This window comes from Mesoplodon mirus, assembly GCF_964341445.2.
Source record: "Mesoplodon mirus genome assembly, chromosome: 2".
In the NCBI taxonomy this organism is placed as follows: domain Eukaryota; kingdom Metazoa; phylum Chordata; class Mammalia; order Artiodactyla; family Ziphiidae; genus Mesoplodon; species Mesoplodon mirus.
Genome location: NC_138977.1, coordinates 202,251,248 through 202,266,181, shown reverse-complemented (window position 1 = coordinate 202,266,181; position 14,934 = coordinate 202,251,248). Strand labels below are relative to the sequence as shown.

Here is a 14,934-nt window from a genome sequence, read left to right as displayed (position 1 = left end):
CACCTCTCTCACCCCTCCTTCCTTCCAGCCCCAGTCTCCACACCCTTCTATTCCCCATCAAGCCCCTGGCTCCCAGTTCCCTCCCACTCCCTTTCCTCTTGTCCCCAGCACTTGCAGCAAGAGGGGAGGGGGAGCCCCTGATAGGATTGATGGTCATTCCCCACCCTTCTCCCCTGCTCCCTCCCCTGAACAGGCACCCGCTTTCCTCCTACAAAAGGCAGGAGACAGAGGCTGTGTGAGACCAGCTGCTCTCACACTCCCTTTCCTTTGCCCTCTGCTGGCTAGGCTGGGCTGTGTCTTTGTTCCCTCTTTCTCCAGGTGAGAGTGGGTACCTGAGGTGCCAGGTCTCCTGCCTCATTCCCCATGAATGCTGTGCAATGTCCCGAGGGGCAGGAGCTACAAAAGCTGGGGAGCGGAGCCTGGGACAACCCCGCCTACAGGGGCGCCCCCTCCCCGCGTGGGACACCGAGGATCTGTACCATCTCCAGTGCGGTGCCTCCTCCATCCCAACCAAGAAGCCTGAAGATGGACCCCAGGAGAAGGCACACAAGACCCTGGTGTCCGGTTGCTGCCTTCAGATCTGTTGTGGCATCAGAGGTACCTGGTTGGGGAGGGTTCTCATGAGATACTGGAGTCAGGAGAAGGGGTCCACAGAGGCTGTTAGAAGGGAATACAGTCTGAAGAAGAGGTGGAATCTCAGTATGTCTTTGGGGTTTGTGAATGGTCTGCGTTAGAGCTGAATGCCCCAGAGTACAGAGGCTAGTTTAGTGGTCTCCCAGAGGGAGAGCCTGGCACAGTCATCTCTTGGGGACCCAGAAGGGTATGAGGGAGCTAGTTTGAGGGAAGACATGGATGTGATGATGTCTTAGACTGCCCCACCTGAGATAAGGTGACAGGTAAAATGGCTGGGGTGGAAATGAGAATAAAGTCCAGGGACTGATACGTAGGGTAACTGGAAGGAACCCTGCTGTTGGGAATCCTGGGCATCTTTCCAATGTCCCTCCCTTAGGACTTTGGGGAACAACCTTGACTGAGAACACAGCTGAGAACCAGGAACTTTATGTCAACACCACCCTGCGGGAGCTTTTGGTGTACATCGTGTTCCTGGTGGACATTTGTTTCTGTGAATAACATCTGTCTCTGTGCACATCTGTGTGTGAGAACATCTATGTGTACAACAACTGGGCACACACCTCTGTGGGCAACCTCTGTGGGGACAGCCTCCATCTGTATGAGCAGACTGTGCCCTGGGATCTTTATATCAATAATAACAGTCTATTTTATACCTTTTCAGCTTAAGATTTTTTAATTAAAAAGAAGTTGTCACTGAGTTCAGGAGAAAAAGGCAGACTATTGGAAAGCTTTTAATACAGGTTACTTCGTCAAGTGTTATAAGGGGAATCCACTTTTTAAGTTCAAGTTCCTGATATCTACTTAACAGCCACTGTTTTCTATTAGCAGGTGGAAGTTTTTACCCTTCTGTAAAGAGTGGAAGACACGCCTTTCTTTTTATTTATTTATTTATTCATTTATTTGGTTGCACCAGGTTTTAGTTGTGGCAGGCAGGCTCCTTAGTTGCAGCTCCCGGGCTCCTCAGTTGTGGCATGTAAACTCTTAGCCATGGCACACGTGTGGGATCTAGTTCCCTGACCAGGGATCGAACCCAGACCCCCTGCATTGTGCGGACTCTTGTCCACTGTGCCACCAGGGAAGTCCCAAGACACTCTTTTCTGTTCAGAAAAAAATAGTTTGGTGGGTTTCACAGAGTTATTATACTAGATCTGATCCACATTTCTTTGGAGGCAGGAGGAAAAAGATTCAGCAGGCCTTAGAGCTCAGATCCCTAATAAAAGGATTAAAGATGCAAATGGTGTGGTAGTCAGTACAGCTAAGGTTCTCCTATGTGAAAGAGCACCATGCCACAGGATTTGAGGGAAGCTTATCTGAAGATCTATCTATAGATATAAGCTGGGAAGGTTTGGTCTCTAAGTTGAGAGAAGCAAGTGAATAGATAGATCGGTGAACCTTGGAAGAGTAGAGTCAAAGAATTGGAGCTAATAATAAAGGTGGACCAAACAGATGCTATAAGGCCTACAGATAAACATGCTTTGCTTTTCTATTAATTGCTTCTTTAAATTTTTGCACAGGTGAATTTTGGCTAGTTTCATAGAGTTGTGTGTGTATGCGTGTGTTGACTGAAGCTGCAGCTTGGACCTTACAACTAAGGTGCCTCCATTGCTAGGTGGCTTTACACCCCACAGAAGCCTCTGTTCTTTTTAGGATGTATGAATCGTTTGCAAGTAGAATCTGAAGGTCTGATTATATAAGTTTTGGTTAAAAATTTCATCATCTTTGTGAGCTATCCACATGTGTATGAGCCCTCTAGGAAAGCTGAACACTTGTTTTGGTTGTACTCTGTTGGGACTCACTCTGTGGGGATAGACGGGACAGTTCTGCATGTTTACCACAGGCCATCAGCATGGAGTGAAAGGAGGCAGAGCATGTGGGGAACAACAGTCAACCCAGTGTACATTTTTGGGGCCCATTTGATTCCTTTCAGCAATGACTCTCAGAAATTCATTTGCTGACATATTGACTTTTTGTCTCAACCATCTGCTAGGAAGGAGTGTTTCTCTCCTTTTTCAGGTCCTGTGACAGCAGCTGTAACCTGCGGGCAGAGACTTTCTCTATAAATGACTCGAATATCTCCATTTCCAGGTTAGCCTTTGGAGCAAGATGGGGAGGTTTCTAGCTCCCCAGAGTTAGACTGAACCATCCTGGCTTCAGGGTGGGAAGCTTAAGTTCTGGGAGCCCAGAAGTCCTATCCACTTGTGTTCTCTACTTTTTGAGATCTCAGTGCACTGACAAATACTACATGGTCTGTAACTTGCCAAAGTCTGAGTCGTGGACTCAGTCCAATAATTACAGAATCCTTAAGTGGCCAGGAGCTTTAGAGGTCATCTAGTTCAAGGACGCAGAAATCCTTTCTCCAGAATCCCTCCTGTGGTTCTCTGTCAGGTGACCAAGCAGCCCCATCATGGGGAACATCCATGGGAGTTTCACTCTTTCATGGGGCAGCTCTTCTGCTGTTGGGAAGCCCTATCTCCTTTCATCCACGGAGCTCCCCTTTCTGTGCTAGACGTTGGACTGAGATACACAGAGGTGACAGATCCTTGAGCCTTTCAGGGGCTCATCTTCGCCTTTTGAGAACTTCCTTCTACTGAGCCATCTACTTCCCTGTTACTCTCCAAAGTGACAACCCTTCCACTGTGACTGAATATGGCTCTCATGTTTCTCCTTGGTAATATGTTCTCTGGATTAGTTACCTTCTAGTTTCTCACTAAACCAGTCATTATAATATGGTTTCCAGAAGTGATATTATGCAGAGATTGAAGGCATGGGCTCTGAATTTACACAGACTTGGGTTCAAACACCAGGTTCTACCATTTACCAGGTGAGGGACCTTGAGTAAGTTGCTTAACTTCTCTGAGTTTCAGTTTTCTCATCTGTACCTACACAATCCAATAAGATTATTACATAAGGTACATGAGGCAATATCCATGAAGTCATTACCTCAGTGCCTAGCATATAGTAAAAAATATTCCATAACGCTCACCATCCTGGTTGCCTGTCTCTAGGCCTGATCTATATGATGCCCAGTAATGGACAAAATACTCCATAGTCAGTCTGACCAGTTCAGAGCTCTGTGATGCTGTTACTTCAGTTGTATCCAGATTTGGGGAATATATGAGGAGATGCAGAGGAAATAATTTCTAAGCTAAAATCTCAAAAATGAGGAGAATTTAGCTCCCTGAAAGAGAGGTAAAGACAAGGGAAGTTTCTGGGGAGAAAGAACAGCATGCGCCAAGCCCCAGAAGTGACAGAGGGCATGGTTTAGTGAGAGTGCGTCAGTGTGGCTGGAGCAGAGAGTTTGAAGAACAAAGTAGTAAAAGATGACAAGGCTGGCCATTTAAGTAGGGGCGGGTCATGAAGGGTCTTATAAGGTATGATATGGAATTGAGGTGCTATCCTGAGGACCCTGTGGGGAGCCATTGAAGAGTTTTAAGCACAAACTGCCAGCCCCCTCAAGAACATTCTTATGAAAGAGAATTTGGAGGCCTTCACATTCTGATGGTTTCTACAACACATAATAAAATACTACTAAAACTAGTTTCCTAGGCCCCATGCTCGCCCAGCCCCTTCCTTCCTTCAGGCTAATCTTCAAGCAACACTGAGCCTTGGACATGGTTTCAGTAGGGCTTCTTTGGTGCTCTCCAGGGTCCTGACCTCACCTGTCTGGCATCTCAGCTTCCTCAGCCTCCCTGAGCTCTGGCCACCTGCAACTAGACTATATATTCTCAGTGGGGATAATATAGCCCCCAATGGGGTGGAAGTAGTTTCTTTCAGGGCAAAAAAATCCCACTTAGATATTTCCATAGCTTTTTGGCTCTCCAAAGGGCTATAGTACATAAGCAAATGTAGAGAATATATGTGGTATTAAAATTTAATTAGGGGGCTTCCCTGGTGGCGCAGTGGTTGAGAGTCCGCCTGCCGATGTAGGGGACATGGGTTCGTGCCCCGGTCCAGGAAGATCCCACATGCTGCAGAGCGGCTAGGCCCGTGAGCCATGGCCGCTGAGCCTGTGCGTCCGGAGCCTGTGCTCCGCAACGGGAGAGGCCACAGCAGTGAGAGGCCCGCATACCGCAAAAAAAAAAAAAAAAAAAAAAAATTTAATTAGGGTGGAGGGTGATTAGGAAAACAATGTCTAAAGAGGCTCCTGGGTTAGGGTACAATACAAAAATTGTTAAGAAACACTAAACTAGACCCACCTAATTTTGCTAGTCAGTGTGCTGACTAAGATGTCCTGCCTAAGGACAGGGATGCAAGTCCTGGACATAGAATCTGGTATAAAGCAGGGTGGCTGTTGTGTTGTTCTATCAGGAAGCTGTCTTCTAAGAGCTGCCATGACATGTGATATGCTGCCATGATATGGATATGCACTGTACCAGTTTGCTTTTCCCTGTCAGTTCCTGAAACTAGGTTCAGATGCTCCAGGACCCATATTGGCATTAAGATAAATACTATGGCATAACGGAAAGATAGAACACTGGAGTCAGACAAACTCGATTCAGATACCAGCTTTTCTGCTTATTGGTTTTGTGATGTTAGGCACTTCCTTGTTGGTAGAACAGGGATAATAATACTTATCTTATGGAGATAACGTATATAAAGAATCTAACACAATTACTGATAGTATTTATCTTTCTGTTATCTAGGGGAATTTCAAAATACTTAATCTTTTAGTCTGTTTGTAAAAAGTACCTTTCAAGAAAGAAGCAAATCTGAAAAGACTATATACTGTATGACTCTAACTACATGATATTCTGGAAAAGGCAAAACTGTGGAGGTAGTGAAAGGACTGGTGGTTGCCGGGGTCTTGGGGGAAGCTGAAATGAGTAGGTAAAGCACAGAGGATTTGGGGGCAGTGGAACTACTCTGTGTGACATTATTATGGTAGATACATGTCATTATTATACATTTGTCTAAATGCATAGAATGTACAACACCAAGAGTGAACCCTAATGTAAAGTATGGACTTTGGATCATGGTGATGTGTCAACATAGGTTCATCAGTTGTAACATGTACCACTCTGGCTGTGTGTATGTGGAGGTGAGGGGTGTATGGGAAATCTCTGCACCTTCCACTCAATTTTGCTTTGAACCTAAAACTGCTCTAAAAATTAAAGTCCTTTTTAAAAAGTCTATTTCTAAATTTATTTATTTTTGGCTACGTTGGGTCTTAGTCGTGGCACACAGGCTCTCTAGTTGTGGTGCTCGGACTCAGTTGCCCCGCGGCGTGTAGGATCTTAGTTCCCGGACCAGGGATTGAACCCATGTCTCCTGCATTGGAAGGTGGATTTTTAACCACTGGACCACCAGGGGAGTCCCTAGAATGTCTATTTTTAAAATACATTTCAAATTTGTAGTTGGCTCCACATTTAGGGATAGTATCATTTGAGCAGCATCCACTTCTGACATCAAAACTTTAAGTTAAGGCATTTTCTCCAGAAGACCCCAGTTTATCACTACCACCACCACCACCATCATCATCGTCATTATCAACAGCACAAACAACAAAGCTTTATTGAATAATTTTTCGATGTGCCTGGCACAATGCCAGGTACATTATCTCATTGACTACTCCCAATAACTCTAAGAAATTGGTTCTGTTATCACTCCCATTTTACAAATCAGGAAAAGTTTAGATATGGCAAATAGCTTGCCCAAGGCCACACAGCAAATAAGTGGCAGAAGTAGGAATCCAACTAGCAGCCTGACACACATTCTAAGCAGTCTCTTTGCATTCAAATTTGTTACACATTAATTTATTTACTTATTTTATTTATTTTTTTTAAAATTTTTTATTTTTTGCTTTATAACAAATTTAATCACTTATACATATACATATGTTCCCATATCCCCTCCCTTTTGCGTCTCCCTCCCACCCTCCCTATCCCACCCCTCCAGGCGGTCACAAAGCACCGAGCTGATCTCCCTGTGCTGAGCAGATCTCCCTGTGCTATGCGGCTGCTTCCCACTAGCTATCTACCTTACGTTTGGTAGTGTATATATGTCCATGCCGCTCTTTCACTTTGTCACAGCTTACACTTCCCCCTCCCCATATCCTCAAGTCCATTCTCTAGTAGGTCTGTGTCTTTATTCCTGTCTTACCCCTATGTTCTTCATGACATTTTATTTTTCTTAAATTCCATATATATGTGTCAGCATACAGTATTTGTCTTTCTCTTTCTGACTTACTTCACTCTGTATGACAGACTCTAGGTCCATCCACCTCCTTACAAATAGCTCAATTTCATTTCTTTTTATGGCTGAGTAATATTCCATTGTATATATGTGCCACATCTTCTTTACCCATTCATCCGATGGTGGACACTTAGGTTGTTTCCATCTCCGGGCTATTGTAAATAGGGCTGCTATGAACATTTTGGAACATGTCTCTTTTTGAATTATGGTTTTCTCAGGGTATATGCCCAGTAGTGGGATTGCTGGGTCATATGGTAGTTCTATTTGTAGTTTTTTAAGGAACCTCCGTACTGTTCTCCATAGTGGCTGTACCAATTCACATTCCCACCAGCAGTGCAAGAGTGTTCCCTTTTTTCCACACCCTCTCCAGCATTTATTGTTTCTAGATTTTTTGATGATGGCCATTCTGACTGGTGTGAGATGATATCTCATTGTAGTTTTGATTTGCATTTCTCTAATGAGTAAAGATGTTGAGCATCCTTTCATGTGTTTGTTGGCACTCTGTATATCTTCTGTGGAGAAATGTCTATTTAGGTCTTCTGCCCATTTTTGGATTGGGTTGTTTGTTTTTTTGTTATTGAGCTGCATGAGCTGCTTATAAATTTTGGAGATTAATCCTTTGTCAGTTGCTTCATTTGCAAATACTTTCTCCCATTCTGAGGGTTGTCTTTTGGTCTTGTTTATGGTTTCCTTTGCTGTGCAAAAACTTTTAAGTTTCATTAGGTCCCATGTGTTTATTTTTGTCTTTATTTCCATTTCTCTAGGAGGTGGGTCAAAAAGGATCTTGCTGTGATTTATGTCATAGAGTGTTCTGCCTATGTTTTCTTCTAAGAGTTTGATAGTGTCTGGCCTTACATTTAGGACTTTAATCCATTTTGAGCTTATTTTTGTGTATGGTGTTAGGGAGTGATCTAATCTCATACTTTTACATGTCCCTATCCAGTTTTCCCAGCACCACTTATTGAAGAGACTGTCCTTTCTCCACCGTACATTCCTGCCTCCTTTATCAAAGATAAGGTGACCATATGTCCGTGGGTTTATCTCTGGGCTTTCTATCCTGTTCCATTGATCTATCTTTCTGTGTTTGTGCCAGTACCATACTGTCTTGATTACTGTAGCTTTGCAGTATAGTCTGAAGTCAGGGAGCCTGATTCCTCCAGCTCCATTTTTCGTTCTCAAGATTGCTTTGGCTATTCGGGGTCTTTTGTGTTTCCATACAAATTGTGAAATTTTTTGTTCTAGTTCTGTGAAAAATGCCAGTGGTAGTTTGATAGGGATTGCATTGAATCTGTAGATTGCTTTGGGTAGTAGAGTCATTTTCACAATGTTGATTCTTCCAATCCAAGAACATGGTACATCTCTCCATCTATTTGTATGATCTTTAATTTCTTTCATCAGTGTCTTATAATTTTCTGCATACAGGTCTTTTGTCTCCTTAGGTAGGTTTATTCCTAGATATTTTATTCTTTTTGTTGCAATGGTAAATGGGGGTGTTTCCTTGATTTCACTTTCAGATTTTTCATCATTAGTATATAGGAATGCCAGAGATTTCTGTGCATTAATTTTGTATCCTGCAACTTTACCAAATTCATTGATTAGCTCTAGTAGTTTTCTGGTAGCATCTTTAGGATTCTCTATGTATAGTATCATGTCATCTGCAAACAGTGACAGCTTTACTTCTTCTTTTCCGATTTGGATTCCTTTTATTTCCTTTTCTTCTCTGATTGCTGTGGCTAAAATTTCCAAAACTATGTTGAATAAGAGTGGTGAGAGTGGGCAACCTTGTCTTGTTCCTGATCTTAGTGGAAATGGTTTCAGTTTTTCACCATTGAGGACGATGCTGGCTGTGGGTTTGTCATATATGGCCTTTATTATGTTGAGGAAAGTTTCCTCTATGCCTACTTTCTGCAGGGTTTTTATCATAAATGGGTGTTGAATTTTGTCGAAAGCTTTCTCTGCATCTATTGAGATGATCATATGGTTTTTCTCCTTCAATTTGTTAATATGGTGTATCACGTTGATTGATTTGCGTATATTGAAGAATCCTTGCATTCCTGGAATAAACCCCACTTGATCATGGTGTATGATCCTTTTAATGTGCTGTTGGATTCTGTTTGCTAGTATTTTGTTGAGGATTTTTGCATCTATGTTCATCAGTGATATTGGCCTGTAGTTTTCTTTCTTTGTGACATCCTTGTCTGGTTTTGGTATCAAGGTGATGGTGGCCTCGTAGAATGAGTTTGGGAGTGTTCCTCCCTCTGCTATATTTTGGAAGAGTTTCAGAAGGATAGGTGTTAGCTCTTCTCTAAATGCTTGATAGAATTCGCCTGTGAAGCCATCTGGTCCTGGGCTTTTGTTTGTTGGAAGATTTTTTTATCACAGTTTCAATTTCAGTGCTTGTGATTGGTCTGTTCATATTTTCTATTTCTTCCTGATTCAGTCTTGGCAGGTTGTGCATTTCTAAGAATTTGTCCATTTCTTCCAGGTTGTCCATTTTATTGGCATAGAGTTGCTTATAGTAATCTCTCATGATCTTTTGTATTTCTGCAGTGTCAGTTGTTACTTCTCCTTTTTCATTTCTAATTCTATTGATTTGAGTCTTCTCCCTTTTTTTCTTGATGAGTCTGGCTAATGGTTTATCAATTTTGTTTATCTTCTCAAAGAACCAGCTTTTAGTTTTATTGATCTTGGCTATCGTTTCCTTCATTTCTTTTTCATTTATTTCTGATCTGATTTTTATGATTTCTTTCCTTCTGCTAACTTTGGGATGTTTTTGTTCTTCTTTCTCTAATTGCTTAGGTGCAAGGTTAGGTTGTTTATTCGAGATGTTTCCTGTTTCTTAAGGTGGGATTGTATTGCTATAAACTTCCCTCTTAGAACTGCTTTTGCTGCATCCCATAGGTTTTGGGTCGTCGTGTCTCCATTGTCATTTGTTTCTAGGTATTTTTTAATTTCCTCTTTGATTTCTTCAGGGATCACTTTGTTATTAAGTAGTGTATTGTTTAGCCTCCATGTGTTTGTATTTTTTACAGCTCTTTTCCTGTAATTGATATCTAGTCTCATAGCATTGTGGTTGGAAAAGATACTTGATACAATTTCAATTTTCTTAAATTTACCAAGGCTTGATTTGTGACCCAAGATATGATCTATCCTGGAGAATGTCCCATGAGCACTTGAGAAAAATGTGTATTCTGTTGTTTTTGGATGGAATGTCCTATAAATATCAGTTAAGTCCATCTTGTTTAATGTATCATTTAAAGCTTGTGTTTCCTTATTTATTTTCATTTTGGATGATCTGTCCATTGGTGAAAGTGGGGTGTTAAAGTCCCCTACTATGATTGTGTTACTGTCGATTTCTCCTTTTATGGCTGTTAGTATTTGCCTTATGTATTGAGGTGCTCCTATGTTTGGTGCATAAATATTTACAATTGTTATATCTTCTTCTTGGATCGATCCTTTGATCATTATGTAGTGTCCTTCTTTGTCTCATCTAGTAGTCCTTATTTTAAAGTCTATTTTGTCTGTTATGAGAATTGCTACTCCAGCTTTCTTTTGGTTTCCATTTGCATGGAATATCTTTTTCCATCCCCTTACTTTCAGTCTGTATGTGTCTCTAGGTCTGAAGTGGGTCTCTTGTAGGCAGCACATATATGGGTCTTGTTTTTGTATCCATTCAGCCAATCTGTGTCTTTTGGTGGGAGCATTTAGTCCATTTACATTTAAGGTAATTTTTTTTTTTAAAGTTTTCTACATACAACAGCTTTCTTTTTTAAATTAATTTATTTATTTTTGCTGTGTTGGGTCTTCGCTTCTGTGCGAGGGCTTTCTCTAGTTGTGGCAAGTGGGGACCACTCTTCATCACGGTGCGCGGGCCTCTCACTGTCTCAGCCTCCCCCGTTGCGGAGCACAAGCTCCAGACGCGCAGGCTCAGCAGCTGTGGCTCACGGGCCCAGTTACTCTGCGGCATGTGGGATCCTCCCAGACCAGGGCCCGAACCCACGTCCCCTGCACCGGCAGGCAGACTCCCAACCACTGCGCCACCAGGGAAGCCCTAAGGTAATTATTGATATGTATGTTCCTATTCCCGTTTTCTTAATTGTTTTGGGTTCGTTATTGTAGGTCTTTTCCTTCTGTTGTGTTTCTTGCCTAGAGAAGTTCCTTTAGCATTTGTTGTAAAGCTGGTTTGGTGGTGCTGAACTCTCTCAGCTTTTGCTTGTCTGTAAACGTTTTAATTTCTCCATCAAATCTGAATGAGATCCTTGCTGGGTAGAGTAATCTTGGTTGCAGGTTTTTCTCCTTCATCACTTTCATTATGTCCTGCCACTCCCTTCTGGCTTGTAGAGTTTCTGCTGAGAGATCAGCTGTTATCCTGATGGGGATTCCCTTGTGTGTTATTTGTTGTTTTTGCCTTGCTGCTTTTAATATGATTTCTTTGTGTTTAATTTTTGACAGTTTGATTAATATGTGTCTTGGCGTATTTCTCCTTGGATTTATTCTGTATGGGACTCTCTGTGCCTCCTGGACTTGATTAACTATTTCCTTTCCCATATTAGGGAAGTTTTCAACTAGAATCTCTTCAAATATTTTCTCAGTCCCTTTCTTTTTCTCTTCTTCTTCTGGAACCCCTATAATTCGAATGTTGGTGCGTTTAATGTTGTCCCAGAGGTCTCTGAGACTGTCCTCTGTTCTTTTCATTCTTTTTTCTTTATTTTGCTCTGCAGCAGTTATTTCCACTATTTTATCTTCCACCTCACTTATCCGTTCTTCTGCCTCAGTTATTCTGCTATTGATCCCATCTAGAGTATTTTTCATTTCATTTATTGTGTTTTTAATCGATGCTTGATTCATCTTTAGTTCTTCTAGGTCCTTGTTAACTGTTTCTTGCATTTTGTCTATTCTATTTCCAAGATTTTGGATCTGGGAAATAGAATCTTGGATCATCTTTACCATCATTATTCTGAATTCTTTTTCAGGTAGACTGCCTATTACCTCTTCATTTGTTAGGTCTGGTGGGTTTTTATCTTGCTCCTTCTCCTGCTGTGTGTTTTTCTGTCTTCTCATTTTGCTTATGTTACTGTGTTTGGGGTCTCCTTTTTGCAGGCTGCAGGTTCGTAGTTCCCGTTGTTTTTGGTGTCTGTCCCCAGTGGCTAAGGTTGGTTTAGTGGGTTGTGTAGGCTTCCTGGTGGAGGGGACTAGTGCCTGTGTTCTGGTGGATGAAGCTGGATCTTGTCTTTCTGGTGGGCAGGTCCACGTCTGGTGGTGTGTTTTGGGGTGTCTGCAGACTTTTTATGATTTTAGGCCACCTCTCTGCTAATGGGTGGCGTTGTGTTCCTGTCTTGCTAGTTGTTTGGCATAGGGTGTCCAGCACTGTAGCTTGCTGGTCGTTGAGTGAAGCTGGGTGCTGGTGTTGAGATGGAGATCTCTGGAAGATTTTCGCCGTTTGATATTATGTGGAGCTGGGAGGTCTCTTGTGGACCAGTGTCCTGAAGTTGGCTCTCCCACCTCAGAGGCACAGCACTAACTCCTGGCTCCTCAATTTGGGATGATTTGTTGTCTATTCATGTATTCCACAGATGCAGGGTACATCAGGTTGATTGTGGAGCTTTAATCCGCTGCTTCTGAGGCTGCTGGGAGAGGTTTCCCTTTCTCTTCTTTGTTCTCACAGCTCCTGGGTCTCAGCTTTGGATTTGGCCCCGCCTCTGTGTGTAGGTCGCCGGAGGGCGTCTGTTCTTCGCTCAGACAGGACAGGGTTAAAGGAGCAGCCGCTTCGGGGACTCTGGCTCACTCAGGCCGGGCGGGAGGGAGGGGCACGGAGTGCGGGGCGAGCCTGCAGCGGCAGAGGTCGGCGTGACGTTGCACCAGCCCAAGGCGCGCCATGTGTTCTCCCAGGGAAGCCGTCCCTGGATCCCGGGACCCCGGCAGTGGCGGGCTGCACAGGCTCCCGGAAGGGCGGTGTGGACAGTGACCTGCACTCGCACGCAGGCTTCTTGGCGGCGGCAGCAGCAGCCCCAGCGTCCCACGCCCGTCACTGGGCTCCGTGCTTTCAGTCGCGACTCGCGCCCGTCTGTGGAGCCCCTTTAAGCAGCGCTCTTAATCCCCTCTCCTCGCGCACCAGGAAACCAAGAGGGAAGAAAAAGTCTCTTGCCTCTTCGGCAGCTCCAGAGTTTTCCCGGACTCCCTCCCGGCTAGCTGTGGCACATTAGCCCCCTTCAGGCTGAGTTCTCGCCGCCAGCCCCAGTCCTCTCCCTGCGCTCTGACCGAAGCCTGAGCCTCAGCTTCCAGCGCCGCCCGCCCCGGCGGGCGAGCAGACAAGCCTCTCGGGCTGGTGAGTGCCGCTTGGCACCGATCCTCTGTGTGGGGATCTCTCCGCTTTGCCCTACCCAGGTATGTGGGGAGTTTCTTGCCTTTTGGGAGGTCTGGGGTCTTCTGCCAGTGTTCAGTAGGTGTTCTGTAGGAGTTGTTCCACGTGTAGCTGTATTTCTGGTGTATCCGTGGGGAGGAAGGTGATCTCCGCGTCTTACTCTTCCACCATCTTACCCGGAAGTCTGACACATTAATTTATTAACACCCATCGACATCTTATCAAGGATAACTCCATGCCCTACCCTAAAAGAAGCAGACTCTTTTTTAAAAAAATATTTTTATTTATTTATTTGGTTGCACCAGGTCTTAGTGGTGGCAGGCGGGCTCCTTAGTTGTGGCACGTTAACTCTTAGTTGTGGCATGCATGCGGGATCCAGTTCCCTGACCAGAGATCGAACCTGGGCCCCCTCCATTGGGAGCGCAGAGTCTTATCCACTGCGCCACCAGAGAAGTCCCAGAAGCAGACTCTTGAGAGAATTCTACCAGCTGATTACTTTTCTTTCTTTTTATTTCCATATTTAAAAGGTGATATAAAAACTTAAGGAACATTTTGAAATACAATTCACCACCACAGTACCAAAGGTTATTTTCTAATTACCAAACTTTATCCATATAGTTATATATTTTGCCTAGTTGTATCATATTGTACACTTCCACTTACAATTATATCATAGTTCCTCATGTTTGTAAGTTGTTTTTATATTTTCATTTTAATGACTACAGTCACACCACAATTAACTAAAACATTTCTCTTGTTATTTCAATATTTGCCTAGAGTAGGTAAATATATATATGCTTGCTGCTTTTTTTCACCACTTTGAATTATCTCCTTGGAATTTCCAGGGAGAGAAAATTACTACAAAGATAGGAATGTATTCTTGGTACTTGCTATGTGTTGTCATTTTGCCTCTGTAAGCAATCATATAAATTTATTATGTTGCTAGCACTGTAAGATCATACCAATTTTTGTCACAACTTCATTAACATTGGATATTCTTATTTATATTTTTTATTATTGAATAGGCATAACGTAGTACAATTTACCTTAATTTATTGGTCTTCTGTTACTAGTGAGGATGGAAAATTTTCTCATGTTTTAATATACTATGTGTATTTACTTTTGTGTAAATTGCATAAGAAGTATATTTGAAGACAGGCAAAGAAGCAGATTGGGGGTGAAGTTTGGCACATTAGACCTTAGGTGAGGGACCAACCATCAAAGGGCTTATTTCCAGGATGTGAGTTCCTGGGGCTGGAAAGAACAGTCAACTAAGTCAGGCATCACCTGCACAGCAGTTTGGCCTGGGATGGACCCCAGTAAACTATAGTGGTCAGCCATACTGACCACATTTTTTCTCCCTTATGCTTTATTCTAGGAACCGGGTGGGTCTAGACACCAGGGCTATTTGGAGTCTCATCTGGCTAAAATAGATCTATCTTTTTTTTTTTTTTTTTTTTTTTTTTTGCGGTATGCAGGCCTCTCACTGTTGTGGTCTCTCCTGTTGCAGAGCACAGGCTCCAGACGCGCAGGCTCAGCGGCCATGGATCACAGGCCCAGCCGCTCAGCGGCATGTGGGATCTTCCTGGACTGGGGCATGAACCTGTGTTCCTTGCATCGGCAGGCGGACTCTCAACCACTGTGCCACCAGGGAAGCCCAGATCTATCTTTTTAATGCAGGCATTGTGGGTGAACCATCGATCTTTTCATAATAACCATATCAGTCATGCATCCCTTTAAACCTTACA

General features: G+C 43.3%; 1 protein-coding gene across 1 annotated transcript in view; it reads left to right on the top strand.

The window, feature by feature from the left end:
- Positions 1-363: 363 nt before the first annotated feature.
- Positions 364-14,934, top strand: part of PKD2L1 (polycystin 2 like 1, transient receptor potential cation channel) — a gene marked incomplete at both ends in the record, with an annotated part of 41,692 nt that continues 27,121 nt past the window's right edge. Inside the window, 3 exon segments of the mRNA XM_082644209.1 lie at positions 364-511; positions 514-597; positions 1,010-1,123. Of these exon segments, the coding sequence (XP_082500335.1) occupies positions 364-511; positions 514-597; positions 1,010-1,123 (346 nt within the window).